Source organism: Poecilia latipinna, unplaced genomic scaffold, assembly GCF_001443285.1.
Source record: "Poecilia latipinna isolate Pla-1442-1.1 unplaced genomic scaffold, P_latipinna-1.0 Scaffold6, whole genome shotgun sequence".
NCBI classification, from domain to species: domain Eukaryota; kingdom Metazoa; phylum Chordata; class Actinopteri; order Cyprinodontiformes; family Poeciliidae; genus Poecilia; species Poecilia latipinna.
Window position 1 is genome coordinate 131,032 of NW_015112622.1, and position 22,293 is coordinate 153,324.

At 40.1% G+C, this 22,293-nt stretch overlaps 2 protein-coding genes across 8 annotated transcripts in view; both read left to right on the plus strand.

Moving 5' to 3' along the window:
• Positions 1-22,293, plus strand: part of nrxn2b (neurexin 2b) — an 825,611-nt gene that overhangs the window by 107,714 nt on the left and 695,604 nt on the right. The gene's annotated exons all lie outside the window — the stretch shown is intronic.
• Positions 3,475-10,869, plus strand: rrp1 (ribosomal RNA processing 1). Its single transcript, XM_015016914.1, has 13 exons — positions 3,475-3,697; positions 4,203-4,285; positions 4,807-4,864; positions 4,947-5,032; positions 6,290-6,351; positions 6,426-6,555; positions 7,006-7,070; positions 7,166-7,338; positions 7,456-7,556; positions 7,861-7,958; positions 8,089-8,108; positions 8,185-8,337; positions 9,876-10,869. The coding sequence occupies exons 1-13, from the start codon at positions 3,571-3,573 to the stop codon at positions 10,802-10,804; spliced, it is 2,085 nt and encodes a 694-aa protein (XP_014872400.1). The 5' UTR covers positions 3,475-3,570; the 3' UTR covers positions 10,805-10,869.

The window sequence follows — 22,293 nt, forward strand, 5'->3', positions numbered from 1 at the left end:
ACAATGTTACACAATTAACACACAATGACACAAAATCCCAAAGAAAAATAGTTTCCAGTTTCTTTCAGTGTATTTTATAAATCTAAATTAAGGATACTATTTATTTTACCTAGGTTATAGTTCTATTTAAGTTCTAGTTAATACTATTTAGTTCTACTTAAGTTCTAGTTAATACTATTTATCTATTTTGATTTACAGTTTGTTTTAATCTGTTTAATCTATTTTTAGTTATTTGGTGTTTCCCTTAAGGAATTAAAAGAAAAAAAAACAATAACAGCAAAACAACAACACAGCAGAACAATTCAGCAAGGACAGATCAAACTGTGCTTCAGATTGATGTCTTGTTTCTTCCGATGATCCAACAGTTAATTCTGTTTCAGTGACCCACTGCTAATACGCACGACAACATAGGCAGGTCATACCAAGTTGCGAGGTTGGCAATGTCCAGCAGGAGGCGTAGCTCCTACTTGATGGTCTTTAAGCTCCGGGGTTGGCTCGCCATCTCGTTCTCCTTAGGAAGATCCAATTCAGTGACGATCCAAGACTCTTTAGGAAGATCCAATTCAGTGACGATCCAAGACTCTTTAGGAAGATTCAGTTCAGTGACGATCCGAGACTCCTTAGTCCAGATCCCAGCCGAACGAAAACAACAAACAAAACAAAACAAAACAAAACAAAACAAAAAAAAAGCCTGTTGCCAACGAAGAGCGACAGTTAGCAACAGTTAGCTCCTCTGCTGATAAGCCGTTGAATTTCTGTTGACAAGAGCAGCTGTTAGCTTCAGCGGATCAGCTGTAGCTTTGGAGTTGACGTCACAGGATATGACGTTTTCGTCGCTCGGCGCCATGTCTGGGGTCCACAGACCGAAACAAACTATTCAGAACACCGGTGTTTTCATTGTGTTACCAACCGCAGTAAAGTTGTTTTCAAGTTGGATACTGGATAAACCGAGCTCCACGGAGTAAGAGACGTTCAGCTCAAGGTTGATCCGATTTATGAACGCTAATTTCGGCCAGCTGTTCTTAAGTCTCTCCACAAGCGCTCGGAGTTTCACATTGCTGCTGTCAATTTCCGAACACTCCTGTGCATAAATGCTTTGTCTTGTGACCAACTGATACCAAAAAGTGGACATTCATGCTATTACACGAGGCACACTATCCTCTATTAAAATTTTAAGTCATATTCAATAATTTTAATATTAAATGTTTTCTTCAGTAGCTTCCAAATTGTGTCCCATTAACTCAATCTGCTTGAAATTGTTCTACTAGATTGTATAGATGAGGCACACTCACCTTTATTACATTTGAACACCTTTTATATATTTTTTAGCTATTTCTGCAGTCAAAATTTTTTATTTTTCTTAGCTTGTAGGTCATGTAACCTATTAACTCAAAATCTGTGTACAATTATTCTATTAAACTATATAGATTAGGCATATTTTTATTCCATTTTGACCCCTTTTTTATTTTTTAACCAGAATTATATTAAAAAAAAAGAAAATTCATAAAATGTATTACCTCAGATGATCATCACTTGTTACCCGTAATGTTCAATTGCATAAAATTCTAGGCCAGGATCTATGTCATTACATGTTCACTTACCTGAAATATGTTAAATACAACAAATATTTATTAAAGTGTGGTCTATTTCATAAAATTTGTCACCTTTATTGTTTAATTACACATTAAATGTTTAAAGATGGGCTCTTTCATCTGGTTTGTGTCATGATGTGGCGGTGGACACAAATGCAGCAGGCAGTGGACTTACTTTATGTGGATGTAGAAACAAGGCTGATCTAACAATAAGAACTAAGGAACACAGAGCAAGAGAAACTAGAAGATCTAAACAAAGAAATAACCCAACTAGAATGACTAAAGAAAGATACAGACATGGAACAATAACTGAACCTATGGTGATCAAATTAAGAAATAAACATTACTAGAAACCCTGCAGGGAGGCTGAAATAAGAAATAACTAGAATAGTCATTAAAGAAGGCTTGACATGGACTCAGACAAACAAGGAAAAGCAATAATATTATTCTAACTACACTAAATACCATGAACCACTAAAGTGAATTGAAACACAAAGTTAATAAAATGAAAAGCAAAACAAACCCAAAAACCCAGTGTCTTGACAGATGTCTGATTATATAATTGTTTACTTTAATCACATAAAATATTTAAAAATATAATCTCATTACATGTATGTTTATTACCTGAATATTTAAATATCAAATTGTTACTTAAAATGTGATTCATTTCTTCACGTTTACATGCAACTTGAAGTGCTTGAATCAAAAGATTCATGGATGTTTAATACATTAAATTATTAAATGAGAGAACAGCCACTTCCAACTGTATTTCAACACAAATGGTTCCTGTTCCTCTTCAGGGTCTGCAGCCTTCCTGAGCTCCTCTCCTGGTTTCTTCCTCCTCAGCCTCTCCAACTTGCTCCTCTTCTGTTGCCTCTGCTACTCTGTTTTCATTATTTACCTCTTCTGGGGTAAATAATGAAATCAGTCTCAGTAACCTGTTGATGGTTTTGCTGTATCGCCTCTTTAATTGACGCCCATGTCGGTCCGATGTTGTGGCGTTTACCTCGCAGTGACCCACATTCAGCGCTGGACCCCAGTCAGGATGGAGCTCATCCATTTCATACGTCGGTTTGCCTTTAAGAGGACATATCAGAACACACATCAGTATTAAAGCTGTAGATTTAGTATGATTACTGTAAATTTCCAATATTTCCAAGTCGTGACCGGTCCGCGGTAATAAAAAGGTTGGGGACCACTGCTATATATGTTATATATCCTTTCTGCTTTTGACTTAATTTCCATTGTTGCTTTTATAACCCCTGGTATGAATATTACTAGCTTTTTTAAATCCACATACATTTATTTCCTTTTGTTTGGTTTAACCCTGCACTCATTCTGTTTTCCACCCCAACATCTGTTTGCTTCTGCAGAGGATAATCTGAATGGAGGGGAGCTTTTTCGACACAGAATTGTTGCACCGTCAGTCCCATAATGTTTCACTTCTGCCATCTAGCGGCACATTTGTGCTACTGCATGGCATTGCTCCAAAAAATTCAAAACAAAAATATCCTAAACTAAAATCACAATTAAACCAAACAAATGCTCACTCAGAAAGAGAAAAATGATCAGAGGTGAGGTAGCTGTTATTTAAAAAAAAAACAGTCCATGATTAAATGACCATGCTCATTTTACATGTTATAAAATATCTGCATCCTTCTCTAAAAAAAAGGATATTTCTCTTAGTTTTGGTGAGATAAAGTAAAATAACACTGTCAATTTCATAATTTCATGCTATATTCCTATTTCTGCACAATCTCATCTCACAGGAGCTTTGAGGAGGGTTGCTACAAGTCATGGCAGGCAGAAATGGCTGATTAAGTGGTGTTGCTCACACCCATGTACAGTAGGTGGCGGTATACACCTCAAAGTTGCTTGCGAGCCGCCGTAATAGAAAAGAAGAAGAACCAGAAGAAGAACGTCATCGTCTCGCGCCGCAAGAAAACGTGTGAAGAGAGAGAATAATCCACGTGAGAGCATGGCAACGGTTCAGGATCCGGAGATCCAACTGGCCCAGAGGTTAGCCTCCAACGAGAGGACCGTCCGGACCAAGGCGATGAAGAAACTACGGAAATACATCAGCGCCCGCTCACTGAGAGCCGCAGGTAGGCTAACTGAACTGGACGTCCCCAGCCCCGGGTCCCGTTCTCCGTGTGGACGGGCCCCGCGGGCTCTCATACGGAGGGAGCCAAAGACAGACAGGGGCCCCGCAGTCCCCACAGGGTAACGATCAGATTTTAGAAACAATGACCATGAGCTCGGGCTCTTCCTGGTGATAAAACAAGTCTTAGCCTAGCTAATGTGTCTTTACCCTGGTCCAGTCCACCAGAGCTGCTATCCTGAAACTCTTAGCTGCTTCTCCTCTCCAGCCTACAGAACCAAAAATGAATGGTTCTGAAGAACTGAACTATAAAGGAATTCGACAATTTATTCAGGCGTGTTGGAACAGGGATGCATCTAAAAGTTGGGGGACAGAGTTGGGCACCTTGGTCTACACTTGATAGGATTATCTTGAGTCACGGATTTCGAAGAGCATCAGTTAATGTCACAATTCACACTGAGCTGTTGCTTCTGATCTCTGGGTTAAGTGATGCTGTGTCTGCTTTCCAGGTGGATTCACGGGAGATGAACTCCTCAAGTTGTGGAAGGGCCTCTTCTACTGCCTGTGGATGCAGGACAAGCCTCTGCTACAGGTGTGTGTGTGTGTGTGTGTCAGGTTAATTTCCTAGTGACGTCCCTTCAGGTTTCATCTTAAAGCTTATTGAGATATGATTCTGATTTATTTCTCAATATGCTGGAGAGTGTTTTCCTCAGTGTTTATTCTGGGGTTGATCCACATAACTCGGCTTCATTCTCCCTCATAAACGGTACAAGGACCGGACATCCGTACAGTGCTGTACCGTAAATACATGCATAAACAGATGACAGCATCTGCCTCAGGCCTCTGGAAGTTGTACCCATGGATGAAGCACAGCCTGTCGTGATGTCACACGAGACAGCGGTGTGTTTGAGGTGTTGCCTTAAAATGCATCTACAGTTTTCCCCCATTTAACTCAAATGTTAATTGGGACCCCAGAAGCTTTCAAAACCCAGTGGATTCGAACCACTGTGTGAGAGTCTAGTTAATACTATCATTGTATTGGTTTTAGTTCATTAGCTCATGGTTCTACTTGCTCCAGTCATATTTAGCTCATCTTCACTGTTGCTTCCTAAGGAGGAGCTGTCCAACCAGATCTCCACCCTCATCCACAGCTTCCAGGATCTGGATAAACGTGAGTTTCTGCTGCAGCATTTCACAGTGTTGACAGCTGAACCGTAGACCTGCTGTCTGGCTAACGGGTGATTTCCCTGCAGAGCTCATGTACCTGGAGAGCTTCTTCCAGACCCTGAAGCGAGAGTGGACTGGGATCGACCGGCTGCGGATGGACAAGTTCTACCAGGTTTGTTCTCTTTGCAATAGAACCGAGATCACTTACTGACCACTCACCCAGAACCCACGTGGGGGATTCACTGTTTCTATATGAAAATAATTTCTGTTGATTAATGAAGAAAACTGTTGTATTGACATCTTTCAGTCTGATTTTTGTGGAGTGCATTCACAAAAACGTATTTCTTTTGCTTTTCAGTTGAGAAGCAGTTTTAAGTTTACACTTTAAGTCACAAGTGACGTTCTCATGGCAGCTGATTGAGGAGATTACATACTCTTAGTCTTGCTTTACCTCTGCTTTTGACACAATTGATCATGTCATCGGGTGGTTTCCCGTTGGCAGACACCAGCAGATGTCGGAAAAAAAAATAAACAAAGGTCTGACAGATCGGGGGAGTAGCACAAAATTATCGCTGCACCTGAAGTGTGGATCCAAATACAGCTTGGATGTGATGCAAACTGCATAGACTTTTAACAGGGACACACAGGGAAGCTCACATATCTTCACCGTTTCTTGGTTACGTGTTTAAACCTCAGCCGAACACTGAGGTTTGATGATCAGTGTCTTTGTTAGTCCCACATAAAAAGTACTTGTTGTAATCGGCCGCTTCAGGCTGCTGCTCCCCGATTGCGGCGCGCTCTCATCGTTTTTAAGTTGTCGATTCCAAGGATTGCTTTAAAACGCATCTAGAAACCCATTTGCAGCTGCGTTTGTACAGACAGGCTTTTGATTTAATTTGATGTTTTTTGTGCGTTACTTGTATGTTTTAAAAGCACTTAGTAAATTTTTTAAATTAATTTTTTTCTGTGGAAAAAATCCTAGCAAATAATATTTTACTTCCTTTAGTGTGACATAATAATCCCAGCTGTGCAGCCTTAGGGTTGGGGATGGGTCACGAAGATCAGAACTGATCGATGTTTGGATCAGATTCCTTCATCACATCTAACTTCAGTAAACTCATCTGCAGTTCATCCTTTTCTTTTTTGTAATGAAAAAGGACCTTGATTTTTTTTTTTTTTTTTGCCACTTTTGCCATTAGTTTGAACAATAAACTGACAAACTCACAGATGTTTGTAACACTCAAGTCTTTCTGTTAAAATATGGCCATAATCAGGATTCGTCAATGGTGAGAGAATGATTTGAAATTGAGGACATGTAAAACTTAGCTGGATCTTTTGCATCTTAAGTTGTTTTATCAGTACAGCAGAGATATGCAACATTGTAAACGGAGGCGTTTGCTTCTCTAAATGTTTAACGTTCCCTCTCCAGCTGGTTCGTTTTATGTTCCGACAATCGTTTGACGTCCTGAGGAGGAGAAACTGGGAAAGCAGGTAAAGGATCTGGGGAAAAAAACTTCCATTTACAAACTCTGACAGCGTGTAAAATAAATAACTGCTTTTCTCAGTGCGGTCGGGAAGTTTTTGGAGCTGCTGAAGTGTCATCTCCTGCAAAAGGACAGTGAGACGCCGTCGGGATTGCTGCTGCACATCTTGGACCTTTACATGACGGAACTGGCAGCTGTTGGTGCTGAAGAGGTATAGAACCACCACTGGTAACCATGGCGACTAAGGGATTTGTAACCTAAAGCCAGAGGAACTTCAGATCCTCTGGTGGAGACATGTAGCTGCTGTTTGCATGAACAGCATGTAGGTAATAGGAAATGCTTTCATATGGCAGTTTCCCCCAGAAAACTGCCATATGTTACGCTAAGATGCTATTTATGCCCACAACTATAGAGTATTATAAACAACAAATAAAAAAAAATACAATATCAATTTTTACACTTCTGATTAATCCAAGTAAATTCTGTTGGTCTGCCAGGTTTGTAGCACAATGGGGGGAAACCCTGGACATTCGGTACTGCTTTTAAAATTAGATCATAATCTGGAATGTAATAAAGATTTAGATTTGGATCGTGAGAAATGATATTGGTGCTGGACTCTTGTGGATGTGGCTTGCTAATCAGACTCTGCTTTTTCCTGCAGCTCACTGCTGATCAGAACCTGATTTTCATAGAGCCGTTCTGCAGGAAAGCAGCCAAAACCAAGAAGTAAGTTTTCCTCCATGTGCTCAGGATGAAGAATTCATTTAGAGTTGCTCGGCTCCGTCCTCCTTTCCTGACAGCTTTCCTGTTTGTCTCTCCAGCCATGCGCTTTTCAGCGCTATTTGCAAAAGCCTCTTCAGCACCATCATTGAACAGGCTCCTTTTGCTGTGGGGGACCTTATGAAGGAGGTGAAAATGGCGCAGGAGTCTGATTCAGGGCAGGAATCTGAGGAAGATGACGAACAGGAGGAAGATGAGAGGAGAAGCGCAGTCGGTAAGAGCAGAGAGGGGAGGCTGATGAACGGTGCATCCTGACTCAGCAGCTCCCACCTCTAACCTGGACTGGTGTTTTACTAAAGTTCACTGTGGCACCTGGACTCTTTGCTCGCAGGGAGTCGTTTGAAAGCAGGAGAAGAAAGTGATGAGGAGCTGCTTCACATGGAGGACGCCGACTCTGAGCTGTCAGATGCAGACTTTGGACCGGTTCTGCAGGTAAGCACGTCTGTCTGTTTAGAGATCACTCCTTTTATTCTTTGAATGTGTGCATAGAAAGGCTGTTGAAGCAGTTAGAGAGCCCTCTTGTCCTCTCTGGCCGATACAGAGAGCGAGAAAAATGTGGTTTTGAGATGTACCATACTTCAACGGGTTTTCCCTTTGCTGTGCAGCACAGCACTAAAATAACATATACATTTAGCCCATACATAGCCCCCAGTGATGTGAACAAACGCCGTCTCTTATTGTTAATCTTGGTTTCTTAGTGGTTGCTGTGATTCATGGTCTGCAATGTGTGTTTCAGTTCGACTATGCTGCTCTGGCAGACAAGTTGTTTGAGCTGGCGAGTCGCAGCAACACACCCGGACATAACCGACACAAACTCTACAGAGTCATCAAAGTGTGAGTAGAAGCGCAGAACGCAACCGGAGCAGGCAGTGATCAGGTTTTGTCAGCTTGTTGAAAGGTATTTGTTCAAATAGCGCTAATGTTTGCTGATTCAAATTTGTTGTGTTTTCTTTTTTCCGTTCAGGCTGCGTGATCTCAGTGAAGGTACGAGTCAGAGCAGTGTTTGACGCGAACATCCTGCTTGCGTCAAACACCGTCTGACTCTTCGCTTCCCTCTCAGGCATATTCCCACAGGATGAATATCCAGAGGAGGTTTCCACAGATGAGGACGACGACATGTTTGGGAGCAGGAAGAGGATGAAGCGACCGGCTCGCAATGAGGATGACGAGGAGAAAGGGAAACCAGCAGGGAAGAAGAGCAAAGCTGACGCAGGTTAATTTCTCTGTCTAAAAGTCTCACATGATGCTGTCTTGGTGTTTTGGTTCCTGGTGTAAATCCAAATCATTGATATTCACAAAATTACTTTAAATGTCATGAAATGTAGCTAAAACAAACCAATCTACACAACATGTTACAGTGTAGTGTTGACGCTTTCTCTTTAAGCTCACCTATTTCAGAGATTCCTGACTGCTGGGGCCGCCAGACGTTTCTATGGTAACCCATTGTGACTGTGTACGAGTGGCACTGAAGTGATTTGATTGACAGCTGACCGCATTCGCTGATTGGCTCGTGATTTACATCAATGAAAACCTCAAACATTAAAGGTCAGCTGTGGACCGCAGAGCTGCTGTCTGCTATCAGAGGAGCAATGATGAGTTGAATCAGGAGCAGCACAGGAGGAGGATGACTGTGATTTAGCGGCGCTGCTAGCGGCTCATCTCTCTGAAGAACACAGAGCTAGAAACAGAAAAACGGTTCAGCTGTGGTCGGCTTTCTGTCCGAGCTGCAGTCCAGCCAACAGTGTAAAACACCAGAACCACATAATATTATGTTACGACCCTGGATCGTTGAGCCTCAACAAAAACCAAGGAGACACGGGTTTCAACAATCAATAAGCTCTTTATTGAGCATCAAACCTAAAATAAAGCAGGAAACACTGCAGCTGGTGCTGTGAGCAGGGGAGTCCTGCAAAAGCAAAGTAAAACCAAAGTGGGTGAGGAAACAAGACAGACAAGAGCCAGTCTGAAAAGTGGAGCCAGGTGGAGAAGTCAGCTCACCGCTCCTCCAGTCCCTTCTCTCTCCTTCCCCTCGGCACCATGGAGCAGCCAAGACACGCCGGGCCGTCACTGATCCTGGTGCCGCCCCTCCCGGTGCGCCTCGGGACAAAGAGCAATTAGTAAAATGACGGATCCGTCCATGTAAAGTGGAGGGAAACGTCACAATTAACTTGTGATGTGAATTCTAGTTTTCCATTGTTTTTTTTAAATAAAGTTCAGGTGTGGATATTGGTTTGACTGCAACTAAATCCAAAGGGTTGCATATTTAAAACACAGTGCCAGAAAGTAGTTATATTTATATATGTATAGTGAAATAATCAGCTGATTTGAGTCTTTATAATTATGTTTGAACCAGCAATGAATTTCTGTAAGACAAAATGAAATATCTGGGTTTATTTGAGTCCATCAGAACCAGAACCTGGAGGTTCTCCATTGGTGAGTGTTGCTGCAAACATCAGCAGAGAGTTGATCACACACACACACACACTCTTCTACCTGGGTTAGAGTCAAACTGCACGTTAACTGGTTAGAGAGCAATTTACCAGTGGAAAAGCGCCTCTAGCCTGGAGCTTTTCATGATGGCACAGCTAAGAGCAGATTAGAAGCAAGCTGGTACCATCAGGTCAAGGAATCTTGAGTTGGTAAATGAAAAAGACAAGTAGCCCCAGTTTTAATTGCGATGTTATTTAGATTGCACTGTTCTTCGCTTCAGGACTTCCAGGCCATAAAGCCATTCTGTTTCTGCTTCTGCAGGGAAATACCAGGAAACACTCGACAGGCAGAGTAACAACATAGAAGCTGCAAATGCACCTGTTAATAACAAAAAGAAGAAGAAGAAAAAGAAGAAAACACAGAATCACAATGCCGACTCAAAACCTGCAGGATGTTCAGAAGATTCAGTAGAACAAAGTCCATGTTCCACTTCAGAGGCTCCATTAGAAACTCAGCTGCAGCCACTTCCCCCCACCAATGACTCTGATCCCACGGTGACGGACAGAAAGCAGCAGCTGACCTCTGCTACATCAGACACGCCCTCTGAAGCACCAGCTGTGCTCTCTGGGAACAAGAAGAAGAAGAAGAAAAGGAAGATCCTGAAAACTGAGGCTGAAACAGAGAGGTCCACTTCAGCAGGGGAAGGTCAGGAAGCCTCAGCCAAGGTTACTGCTGCGGCTCCTGGCAGGAGCAACAAGCAGCCTGCCTGGGACCTGCAGAGGAATGACGTTACCACAGCAACGGAGGCTAAACAAACCGGCTGTGATGAAGCATCAGGAGACGATTTAACGCCTAAACTCAAGACGACAGACGCTGCCACATCAGCCAAGAAGAAGAGTCAGAAGATGAAAAAGACTGTCACTGGAGAGTCACCACCAGCAGCAAACGGGAAGAACCGGCACAAAGGAGGGGAGGGGGCTGGCAGCCCTCAGATCACAGCTGGAAGCCTGCAACGCATGCAGAAACGCAAGAAGTGTGTGAAGCTGTCAGCTGACGGCGGCGGTGCAGACCCAGAGCAGTCGGCAGTGGAAGCTGAGCTGATCAGCACTGCAGCCAACACCAAGAAGAGGAAGATCACTGTGGAGTTTGAGTTTGAGGCAGATGAGCTGGAAGGAGCTGCAGCAGTCGGCAGCATATCGGCAACAAAGAACAAGACCAAGAAAAGCAAAGTGAACAATGTGAGTATGTGAGATCAGAAACTGTTCTTGGTAAGATCAGGTTGTTTTTAGGAAAATGATAAATAAAAAAAATCGCTTTAACTCTAACAGAGCCTCTGTTAGCTGTTGCTCCTCCTACACTATGGACTGAACCATTGTTCTAACAATGGTGGGGGGGGACCTAAAAATCAATTCTTATTTTGTTCTTAGATGAATGGCAGATTTACTTTGTTCTTTGTTTCTATTGCCTTTTTTTATATTGATATTGTTTAAATACGAGGGTTTCTTTAATGATTTCTTTGGGGAGACAATTCTAGACTTTTCCAAGATTGGGGGGGTCCGGACCCCCCCCCCACCTCTGGGATTTATGCCCTTGCTATCAGCTGACAACCTTAGACCGCCTCTGTGATTCTGTCCAAAANAACAATTTTCACATGGTTTAGCTGCTGCTGTCAGGTGAATGAGTCAACTCTACATACCAATGCCCTCCCTATACGCAAGTCTCACTTCTATTTTGAACTGCTGTGGGTGCAGGTCCAAAACCTGCAGGACAGTAGATCTCAAGGACCAGAGTTGAAGACCTCTGGTCTAGATGCTTTCTTTCTGAGGTTAGCAGTAAATGACATCACACCTGCCACTGATCTATTTAACCCTCCCTACAAACTTGTAACTTCCCCATTATTGGAAATCTGTGGCTGTTCACCCTCATTTCAGTGATATGACATATTAAACCAATACAGACACAGACCTGCCTCTATTTAGCCATACCTCTTGCAAAATTAGTTAAACAGTGAAGTCGCTCTATAGAATATTACAATAGTGTTAGCCCTATGCAGTCTGGCTTCAGAGCCAGGCTTTGACTGTATTGCAGAAATACCCAAAGCAGTGGTGTTCAAAGTCTGGCCTTAAGGGTTCAACATGTTAAACATGTGTTAGAGGTCACCCTGGGTCAACACACCCGAGTCATTTGGTTCATTGCCAGATCTCTATGGAGATGTCTGATCAAGGACACATCTTAAATCTTGAAGGACTGGAGTTGGACACTCCTGACCTAAATGAGCCTGCTTAAAATAATTGTTCTTTTAAAGAAATGCACAGTGTGATTTAATCTTTGGTCATTTGGAGACTTTCACTGTCCAGTCTGACCCTATGATATTGACTTTGAGCGTTCCCAGGTCAACCCAATCTGAAATTTTAATCATTTCTATGCTGATAACACTGTTCTGTACGTTCTAGTCAAATCCTTACAGTTCCATTGAGTTTCTTACAATGCAGTTTTCAACACGTCTTCTCCAATCTTTTATGAAACAAACGTCAAACCAGACAAATGATTTTTAACCATCACTAACCTCACACTGTCCTCTGAATATCCACTCTGAATGATACGGCATTGAAACCTATCAGTTCATAAAAATACCTAGCTCCTGTCCTTTGACACTCACATTAATTCAGTACTTTGTAAAATCCCATCAATAGTTAATTTTTTGTATTGTCACAATATTTTTCACTCTTACCCTACACGACGGTAAAACCGTCTGTTTTAGATCACAGACAATATCCACAGGAACTGGATGTCGCCTGTTATACTGCAGTCTGTTTTGCCTCAGGTGGTCTCACTGTAATCTGCACTCGCCTGTCAGCCGGCCATCACTCCGTCCCCACAGGACGCTGCGTTTTATTTCAGTTTATTTATAAGATGATCATTGGCAAAACTCCTCCCTGCCTTCACACACTTCTCAACCTTCCCAGTAATCGCTCCAGTTTTTGCCCCAGTAACTTTATCTTCAAACTCATTCCAAAAGTTTGTCAGCTGACCCTAACCCCTGGAATGAGTTGGAGAAAATGTGAAAAAAAGAGAGAAGTAATTCTCTCCCATTTGGTAAATAATTTTTTATTTTTTTAAAACTGAGTTTATTCTAACTATACAAAGTAAGAGATTAAATTTTATTTTAGATGGAGATACAGTCAGGTCATGAAGAGAAGCAGGAATGTAATACGTTGCCATTTCTAATTTTTCTCTTGGACATCTTACACATATTGTTACCGAATTAACATTTCAGATCATTTAATTTAATTGGTCTGACTTTAGATTTTCTATATCCAGTTTATATATAAAGCACTTTAAAATTAGCAGGTTTCCTAAAGTGCTGTACAAACAAAACCCTGATCTCTAACAGACAATTAAAAACTGAAAAAGAAAAAAAAAGTTCACTATAATTTTTAAACAGATTCTGGGTTTTATTTTAAAGAAATGACTTTCACCCAAAATTTCTAATTTGTCTTGTTTTCTAAAGCATTTGACTAAATTATTTATTTATTTATTTATTTATTTATTTATTTATTTAATCCTAAAAATAAAATAAATATTAAGAATTAGACTTTTAAATCTGGGCTCTTCAGGTGACAAAAAGTACATTTCGTCTTGTTCACTTTGGTTTGTTGCTAACAGACACTGTGAATTTCATGGCCGTCGTCCCATTAGAGATATTTAAACTCAGAAAAATGTTCAGGTGTTCAAAACTTATTTTCCCAGCTGTAGAAAGTGAACGAGTTCATTCTTCGGTGAACTGAACTATTATTATTATTATTATTATTATTATTATTAACTGGGGCTTTTCTGTAAATTTGACCTTTCGGCTGAACAGCATAGCTTGGCCAAACAACCGACAGGAGAAATGAAATCAATACAGTGCTCCTCCGTGTTTAAAGACAATTTCAACAACATTGTTAGTTTGGCCAGAGGATTTAGAGATTATTAAATGTTTCATAAATCTCTGTGTCATAGAAATAACATTTTAAAATAGGTCTTGGTCAGTTCTATAAATCTTACTGTATGCTGCCACATAATCAGGCCAGCAGAATCAATATCAGCTGTCCTTCACATACCGAAGAAGGACAAACCCTGGGCTTTGGTTCCTATCTTCCTGAAGTCTGATCCTTATCTCCCTGTCTATAAAAAAAAAAAAAAAAATGTTTCCAGACTAACACACTGCCGCTGCACTCTTTCACATAAGCATGTCACATTTAACTTTACAAATGTTCTCTTCAGTCTAAGGTAACATGTGACACTGTCACATATTGTTCTCAAGTGAAAAACTTTCAAATACAAAAGCAATAAACATTTTTTTTTTCTGGAGAGAAACTTTATCACATTCATGATGGACATGATTATTAGAATTAGTTTGCAGGTGACATCTATGAACTATTGTTTATGAAATTGGGTTTTTTTACCCTGAGAATCTAGTAAATAAAATTAAGTTACATTTTTTAAATATATATATTGTTTTAATAATGGGGGTCCATCTGAAAATATTGTGAGTTTATGGGGTAGGAGTTGATTAGTTTCTTACTTCTTCCTACTCCTTTTCGAGCATGTTAAGATTATTGTACAAACATGTCTTTTGCATTCCTTGTTCATGTGTGATTTTATGTTTCTATCATGTTCGAAATAACAATTTTCAGCTCAACATGTTCACATTTTGAGATGTTTTAAAGGGGCAGTGTTAAGTAAAATCTATTAATGTTGTTCCCTCATCAGAAACACACCTGGAGTGTCGCCTTGATTCTTTCATGCATCCTTTAATCTCCCATGGCAACCGTTCGGCTGTGCAAAACGCTTAGGTGGCTCTAGCTCCGCCTTCAAGGCAAAGATCCTCCTCTGAGCTGCAGTTTGCTTCTGCCTCACAGAGCAGACCGCCCCCCTCAACCCCCCACCGGCTCACCAATTAGCTGGAAGACTAGCGAGCAACAATTGGCAAACGCCTAATTGTGGAACTGTGACTCAGCCGAGCTGTTTATAGGAGCTACTTCTCAGTGAAATGCTACTAAAACAACCAAACAAAAAAAAACACATTGTTGGAGGGTTTATAGAGGAGCCACGTTGTGACAGAGACATGATTTTAAGAAAGTAACATTTCTTAAGCCATATTTGATACACATAGCATTTTTCTAACAACTTAAGGCAGTTACTTGATTGTGCTATAAAATTGCACTATGTGACTGGAAAACACAGAATACTGCTCCTTTAAAATCCTCCTCAACCCAATTTTAAGCCCTCATTACCAGCAGTAGTTAGTTTCTGTGTCCACATACATGAAAGTGATTCCATCGACTGCTTTGACCAACACAACAAATACAACATCAAGGTTCCAACCTTTTTGATTTTAGCTTTTTGTATTGTTGGATTCAGCCTTTTATCACTTGATCAATGCAACATTGCTGCCACTTCAGCGGAGCAAAAATACTCATCACTGTGAAACAAACAACAAAAACAACATTAGATGAAACAGAATGTTGCCTGGCCATTCTTTGCATTTAGGATCTTCAGCACTTTAAAGTGCTTTAGGACATGATTTCCAAGGGTTTTGCACATCTGAAATGCTGCCAATTTTATTCCAACATTACATACAGTATATGTTGTTGTTGTTGTTGTTGTTGGCTTTTGTTGTTCTAAAAACCAGTAAAAAGTAAGCTAAATATTTTTTTCTGTAATTGTTTGTGAATTTCAGCTGGAAGAAGCCCTAAATGTTGCAGTCAAAATCTCTCCCTGTTATACATTTGTTGACTAATTACTTCAGAATTTTTAGAAAAGCCTCACAATAATAGTAACACCTCGGATATGCAAAAAACTACCCTTGTTTGTTTTAAATGAACCTTAAATTATACCTGATTTACAAAGTGAATTAAGGTAATTATTCCATGGAGTTGCATAATGAACATTTTTTGTATTTATATGAAACAATGTCACATATCTAAGTAATTTCATTAATTACCAAAGTGTAAAAACCAGCCTTTAGGCAATCAGCTACTACCGCAATAAATTAGATGCTTTAAACAAAATAAATGTTTATGATTTAAGAACTTTCTTTTAAATCTGCAAAACTTGGAACTTGACAGAACCTTGAAATAATTTTCCTTTTACTCAAAACCTTTCATGTAGTCGAAGAATTTATTGAAAAGGGACCCAAAAGTAGAGCAGATCTGTTGTGAGACAAAATATTTTATTAAAATAAAATATTCTGAACATATCAGAGTACAGGTTTTGGAATATAAGAAAATGAGCTTAGAGACTAAGGCTTTGTACACATAGCCAGTTCTTCATAAAACAAATATCTCCACATCATTTTAAAAAAATAAACAAAAAGACATGAACTTGCACAAATTCCCCCTAGTTTTAAACATGCCAAACCCTTAGGGGGCAGTGTAGCCCCAGTGATGGCATAGTTACTTTGAAAAAGTGACTTTGATAAGATTACTGATTACTCCTTGAAAAGTAACATAGTTAGATTACTGATTACTTAATTTGGAAACTAAGTTATTGTCAACAGCTACTTTCAGCAGCTGTTGACAATAATGTTCCGCCACCTGTGAAAATTACACAGGAGTTGCAAGTTATTTTATAATGGCAACATGCATCTCCTCTTATAAGGTTGAACTGAAGAGGAGATTGTTTAATGGATACAAAAGGGGAAAAAAAATACCTTTAGTAATTTTTGCGTGTTTTTGTGTGTCCTACTTTTGTCCTACTATACTGTAAGTAGGATTTTAGACCCCATGCCACCAAACCCGTCTCCCTCTCTCCCCCAGCCTCCAGGTTCTGTGTTTACGGCCCTGTGTTTGCTGTCACAGCCCAGCTCACAGCGCTTCTCCTGCAGTTCCACAACTCAGATGTCCCGCTGCACAGATTTGTGACACTTATCTTAATATTATTATATTATAATAGCGTTTAGTTGCACAACTTTACCAACTCGTTCATTCATGGCGGTTTTCACGTTTATTGCGCTGTTCATATTAGTCTCGATGTTTACAGTTTTCTGGAGCGCAACGCGAAGCTCGACGTCATTCACAGGTAATACATTAACTTGACAATTACAAAGATGGAGCAGGATGGATCATCCAGGAAATGATGGTCAGGGAGAGTCTGACTAAAACTATCTGGATGTCTGACAAATTCTGGGCCTTATTATGTGTCTCTGCTCATTTCAAAACCCAAATTAGCAACTTCACGTTCAAAAACGAGCCCAAAAGACCGCAGCCCACAGCTCATTAAATTTACAAGTGAATTTAGAAGAAAACAAGCCCAAAACTGTTTACAATAATTGTATTTGGTGATAGAAACTCAAAATAATTCCTCTTTTTTCAGCAACAAAATGTGCATCTCTCCTTCCTCCATTGTTTACATTTCATGGTGGTGAGCTGCTGCTGTTGCATGGAAACAGCGGTCAGTGGACGCTTAAAGGAAATACAATTACATTACAAAAGAAAATAGTAAATCACAGTGATTGGGGTAAGTAACTTTAATCTGGTTACTGGATTTGAAATAGTGAGGCGTTGGATTCCTCCTTACTGAAAAAAGTGATCCGACGTCAGTAACGCAAAGCTAAGCCACTGTCAGCCAATCAGATTCCGTCAAGACAACTGCAACTTCCTGTTAAGAATTAGACATGGCACCAGGAGGTTTGTTTGTGGGGACAGATATGGAGTTTGAACTACTTTTAAATAGCACATCAGATTATAAAGTTAATAAAACACAAAACCATATCAGTTGGAACTTGTCAAAGCAAGTATGTGAAAGCCTCCTGAGCTGATACTATTCACTAAATCATATTATGGGATAACACCCTGAATTTACAAGTTACAAATTAGTAGAAAGATGTTTTTATTATTATTATTTCTACAGCGGTATCAGTGAAATGTCAGACATGTGATCACTGTCCAGGTTAGTTTTCAGCAAAATGAAACTAAAAACTATGTGTAAACATGGATGTTAATGTTTGATATATATTTACACATCTTAAATTGAGTCTGTAGAATGTATCATTGTAAGTAAAGGAACAAAAAATCATTCATATTGCTATAACTACAGTGTGGGGTGTAGACAGTAATACAGGTAGAATGCCTTGGCCTTTTTTTTTTTTTTTGTTGGCTTAACAATTTCTATGATGCAGACATAATGCTCTAAACAAGCCACCCTGAAGCCGTTTCAACCGTGGCAAAGTAATTAAGGGGCCTTAAATAAACCGTGGTTTACAATACAGTATAAAAAAAGAAAGTTAATAGATCTAAATTGAAAACATTTCCAGGCTCTTGGCTTTGGAATTGCACCTGCTTAGCTTGTGGACCATTTAATTTGCGTGTAAGAGATGTTCCCCTGCTGCGGCTAGCAGCCATTCATAGCCTGATGCACACTCGTAATAAAATAAGCCAAGCCCTGAGAGATAGTCTCTCTGCAGAGATCTCCTTGGAGATACTGAACAGAAAAAAAAGAAGGGGAATATCTAGTCTGATCTGTATCTGACCTCAAATGTAATAGACTAGGTCCAGGCCGAGATAGCCATCTCAGCCGGCGCTCACTAAGGGCAGGGTATGTCCCGTTTTCGTCTGAGCTATGCAAAACACACACAAAGTGGACTGGTGGGAAATGAAGCAGATTTTGTTCTTCATGCTGTCTGTTTTTAGACAGTAACTAAAGATTGATATCTGAAACAGGATGTATATGGTCCTTGAAATTTGGAGTTTTGTGATTTTCTGTTGGCTACCATGAGACACAAAGATGAAAGTGGCATTTCAGTAAAAAGAGACCAAGACGAAACAAGAAGATTTCTTTCTTTTCAGTTTGTCAACACAAAGATCCTGCAGGAAACCTTGACCCCATGATATGGAGTCTCCTAAGAATTAGTCACATGCATAACAATAATAACGGACTCTCAGAAAATTAAAAACTTAAAAATTATGCCATTTTAAATAATCAGACCCCATTTTCTTTGTCATCATCCCAATCTTTAAAGATGAAATTATAAATAAATTATTCCATTTAAAGAGTGAAAGTTGAAATCACCACATTCTGAGACACTTTTTTTTTGTATATGTAGGAATGCCATTCTAGAAGTTGTGAACTCACAAGACATAAAACCTCAAAGGTTACAGAAATGGGAAAAAGCCAAAATACAAAAGGTTGATGGCACACTCCTCTTTGAACGGCTTCCTTTAGAGGATGAAGTCTTGCCTCTCCGTTGCCCGCCTTCGTCACACCAACCATCTCTAAAACCTTTTCACTGCAGCTATGATGCTTCTCTACGGTGTTCATTTCCTCCTGACTGGTGGTCAGACTCGCATATCAACCACCTCTTTTCTGCTGTCACATAGTTGCAGTTTGATTCTTTTTCAGGATCTACATATTGTCAAATAAAAAAACAGCCTTTTTTTTTTAACATTCTAAAACATGATTGACCGCATAATTGACCAAACTCAGGAAAACTCAATAGAAATATTAACGCAATGAAGAAAGACATCAGCCAGGAAGTTGAGGCTTTCACCCAAATGTGTCTTCCAAATGGAAAACGGCTCTAAGCAAACAGCCAGATGGGTTACAAAGTGGCTCAGGGACAACAAAGTCAATGTTTTGGTGTGGCCATTACAAATTAGTGAAATCAGTCAACTAAATTACCAGCATTTGACCTTAGTAATTTAATCAGCATTGGAAACAGTCTATTGGCCAATGCCTTCCTTAGTTCTAAACGTCTCTTTATACTGAATTTGAAAGAAAACCCTCTTTCTTTCTCTGTCTGCATAACTAAAACAGAACGTTGCATGAGTACATCTAAATGCGACACATAAATATGCAGCAACCGTACAGTACACACACACACACACACACACACCCACACACCCACTTACACAACTGCACACACTGTGTATTAAGTCATCGCTGTGAAATTAGCTGTAGCTTGACATTTTCTCAGCCATTAACCAGAGATACCTGCAGTTTGCATAGCAAGCTGTCAATAAAACACTAAGAGAGTAGCGAGCCTAATGGCATAAACACAAAAGGGCGAAGCTGATTCAGTCAAAAAGAAAAGAAAAGAAAAGAAAAATAAACAGCTTTCAGGAAAAAGCTATATGAAATTTTACTGATGTCAGAAAATGTAATTTTCAGAAGTTACCAAAACACACTTAGTGACCTTAACATTTTCAATTTGTTCTTTTTCCTACTGATTCAAAGGCTAAACCATTGTTTTCTGTCAGCATGTTATTGATGAGAAAGCATATTCTTCTGCTGTAAGTGGCGTTTGACCTTGTGGATTACTGCAGCCATAGAGGAGTGTGTTTTGATGATCAAAAGTATGTAGGTAGATGGTCAAAATAACGTCCAGTTAACCCACGTCTTGAATGAAAAATAATTTATATTCAGTCTTCATTCAGATGCTGCAGCTTTTATTTGGATGGCCTTGCTTTTTATGCAGTTTAAAATAAATAATCCTTATAGTGCGTTCTCGGGGATCATTTTAAAATTAATTTGTGACCTCATTGAGCTGGTTCATCACACTAGCTATTGAAGTCAGTCCAGACTGCAGGAGACACAGGAAGACAGGACAAGGCAAATGTTAAACAGAAAACCTTGTTTGTTTTTTTTTTTTTTGACATATTTGCTTTTTTGTAGAGAGATAGCTATAAACCAATAATTATTTAACGGTGCAATATTATATGTTTTCCAGGCACATTGTGCCATTTTATACAATAATCAAGAAGAAATATAGCACTTCAGTCAAAATGCTATAAATGTCACATATGACTTATAAGAAATTTTACTTTGTAATTTAATACCTTGAAATTGGGCCTCTGTTTCTTTAAAAAGAAACTCCTGCTCTTTCTGAGACTCTGCCTTCAGGAAGTCATCACGATATCGCTTCTCTATTGACCCTTTATCAACCTTTTTACCAGAGTTCCACTGAGAAGTCTGAAGGATCTGAATGGGGGATTCGGAAGGCAGAAACTTGGAAGCTGCAGCACCGAAGAGGAGCTTCATCCTTGAAGGCGGAGCTAGGTCCACTCTGGTGTTTTGCACAGCTGAATGGTTGCCATGGAGCTTAAAGGATTTCTCAAACATGCATCAAAGAATCAAGACAACACTCCTGGTATGTTTTTATAACATGATGTAAAACTCAAAGAAGTACATTTTACATAATAATGCCCGTTTAAAATCAAATTCTAAAGGAGGTCAGATATAGTGCAGGTACATTTTGGGGTTTAGGTCCTACATGTACTCTTAAATGTATATAGGAGTTAATGTAAGCAATAGAAACACATCACAAGATGATTAACAGTGTCTGCAAATTAACTGAATAGATTATTAATCTGTCGCCGTTGTCACAAATCTTAATCACAACTTTGACGCTGATGCTGATGGACAGCGGCGCACCGAGGCTGCCCTCTGCGACCTTCAGTCGGCCCTGTGGGGAGAGCAAACGACAGCGCGAGGTGTGTGACAGTCTCAGCCCCCCCCCCCCCCAAACCACCCTGTCCAAGATTGATTAGAGGTCGGCGACTCGTTTCCCAGGCGAGTCACGTCTCGTCATTGGCAGCATCACTTAGAGAAACTGACAGGTCACGTCATGTGGCCCGAGAACTCCCACTTTATTATACAATGATCACAGTTCAACTGAGACACAGAATGACATTATAAATGTATTTCCCCCCTCACCCCCCTTCATATGCTTAAGAGAGATGGGTTCAGGGTTACCTCCCGAGAAGATTTATCAGACAGCTTAGACATTAGAGATATGATTGTAATCATTTTAGCAACACTCGTAACATGGGACCAAACAGACTCACAAGCTACACTTGTGAGTCTGTGTAGCTTGTCATACACATTTATGACATTTATAAATGTCATAAATGTGTTTCTGACATTTATGACCTTTGACCTTCACATAGACATGCTATTAGTAAATTCTTGGTAGAGAGAGAGTCACGGTGTGGGCTGGAATTTCCTCCTTTAAAATCTCTAATGGAAACATTCTAGATTTTAGATGTTACTGTATATGACAGTGAGGCATATCTTAAAGGGCCGGTATTATGTGACGTCTACTTTTTTGAGCTTCACATCATGTTTTGGTGTTATTCCCTCATCAAAACCAATCTTGGTTGGTTTGTTTCAATGACTCGTTCGTGTGTGTTTGAGAAATCCTTTAGTCTCCCATGGCAACCGTTCAGCTGCGCAAAACTCCTGGTTGCCCCTCGCACCGCCTTTGATACACAGCACTTGCGGTAAACAACATTACACTAAACATGGAGTAGGGAAACGGAAGAGTCCAGGTAGCTACAAAATAAAGTTAATATCCATGTTCAAAATAAAAGCTGCAACACCATCTACAAAAAGAAGCTCTATACTCATTTAACCACAGCTGATCGGAATTAGAAAACATCTGCACTGCTCATAAAATTAAAGGGAACAGTAAAATAACACATCCTAGGTCCCAATTAGTGAAATATTCTCATCAACAAACTTTATTAACACACATAACATCAACACCCTCGTCATGCAAGAACTGCCGACACACTTCAGCCATATGATCCCAGAGCCCACTGCACCATGTGGTCTCACAATGGGTGTGAGGGTCTCATCCTGGTACCTCTGGCTGCATACGAAGGGCTGTATGTCCATGCAAAGAAATGCCTCCCCCACACCATGACTGACCCACCACCAAACGGGTCATGCTGGAGGATGTTGCAGGCAGCATAAA

What these genes read in the sequence shown, in the direction of transcription:
- rrp1 (XM_015016914.1), top strand. Translation starts at nt 3,571, where the DNA reads ATGGCAACGGTTCAGGATCCGGAGATCCAACTGGCCCAGAGGTTAGCC. An exon ending in CTTCCAGGATCTGGATAAAC is followed by an intron (nt 4,865 to 4,946) that starts GTGAGTTTCTGC and finishes ATTTCCCTGCAG; the next exon opens with AGCTCATGTACCTGGAGAGC. An exon ending in ACTTTGGACCGGTTCTGCAG is followed by an intron (nt 7,557 to 7,860) that starts GTAAGCACGTCT and finishes TGTGTGTTTCAG; the next exon opens with TTCGACTATGCTGCTCTGGC.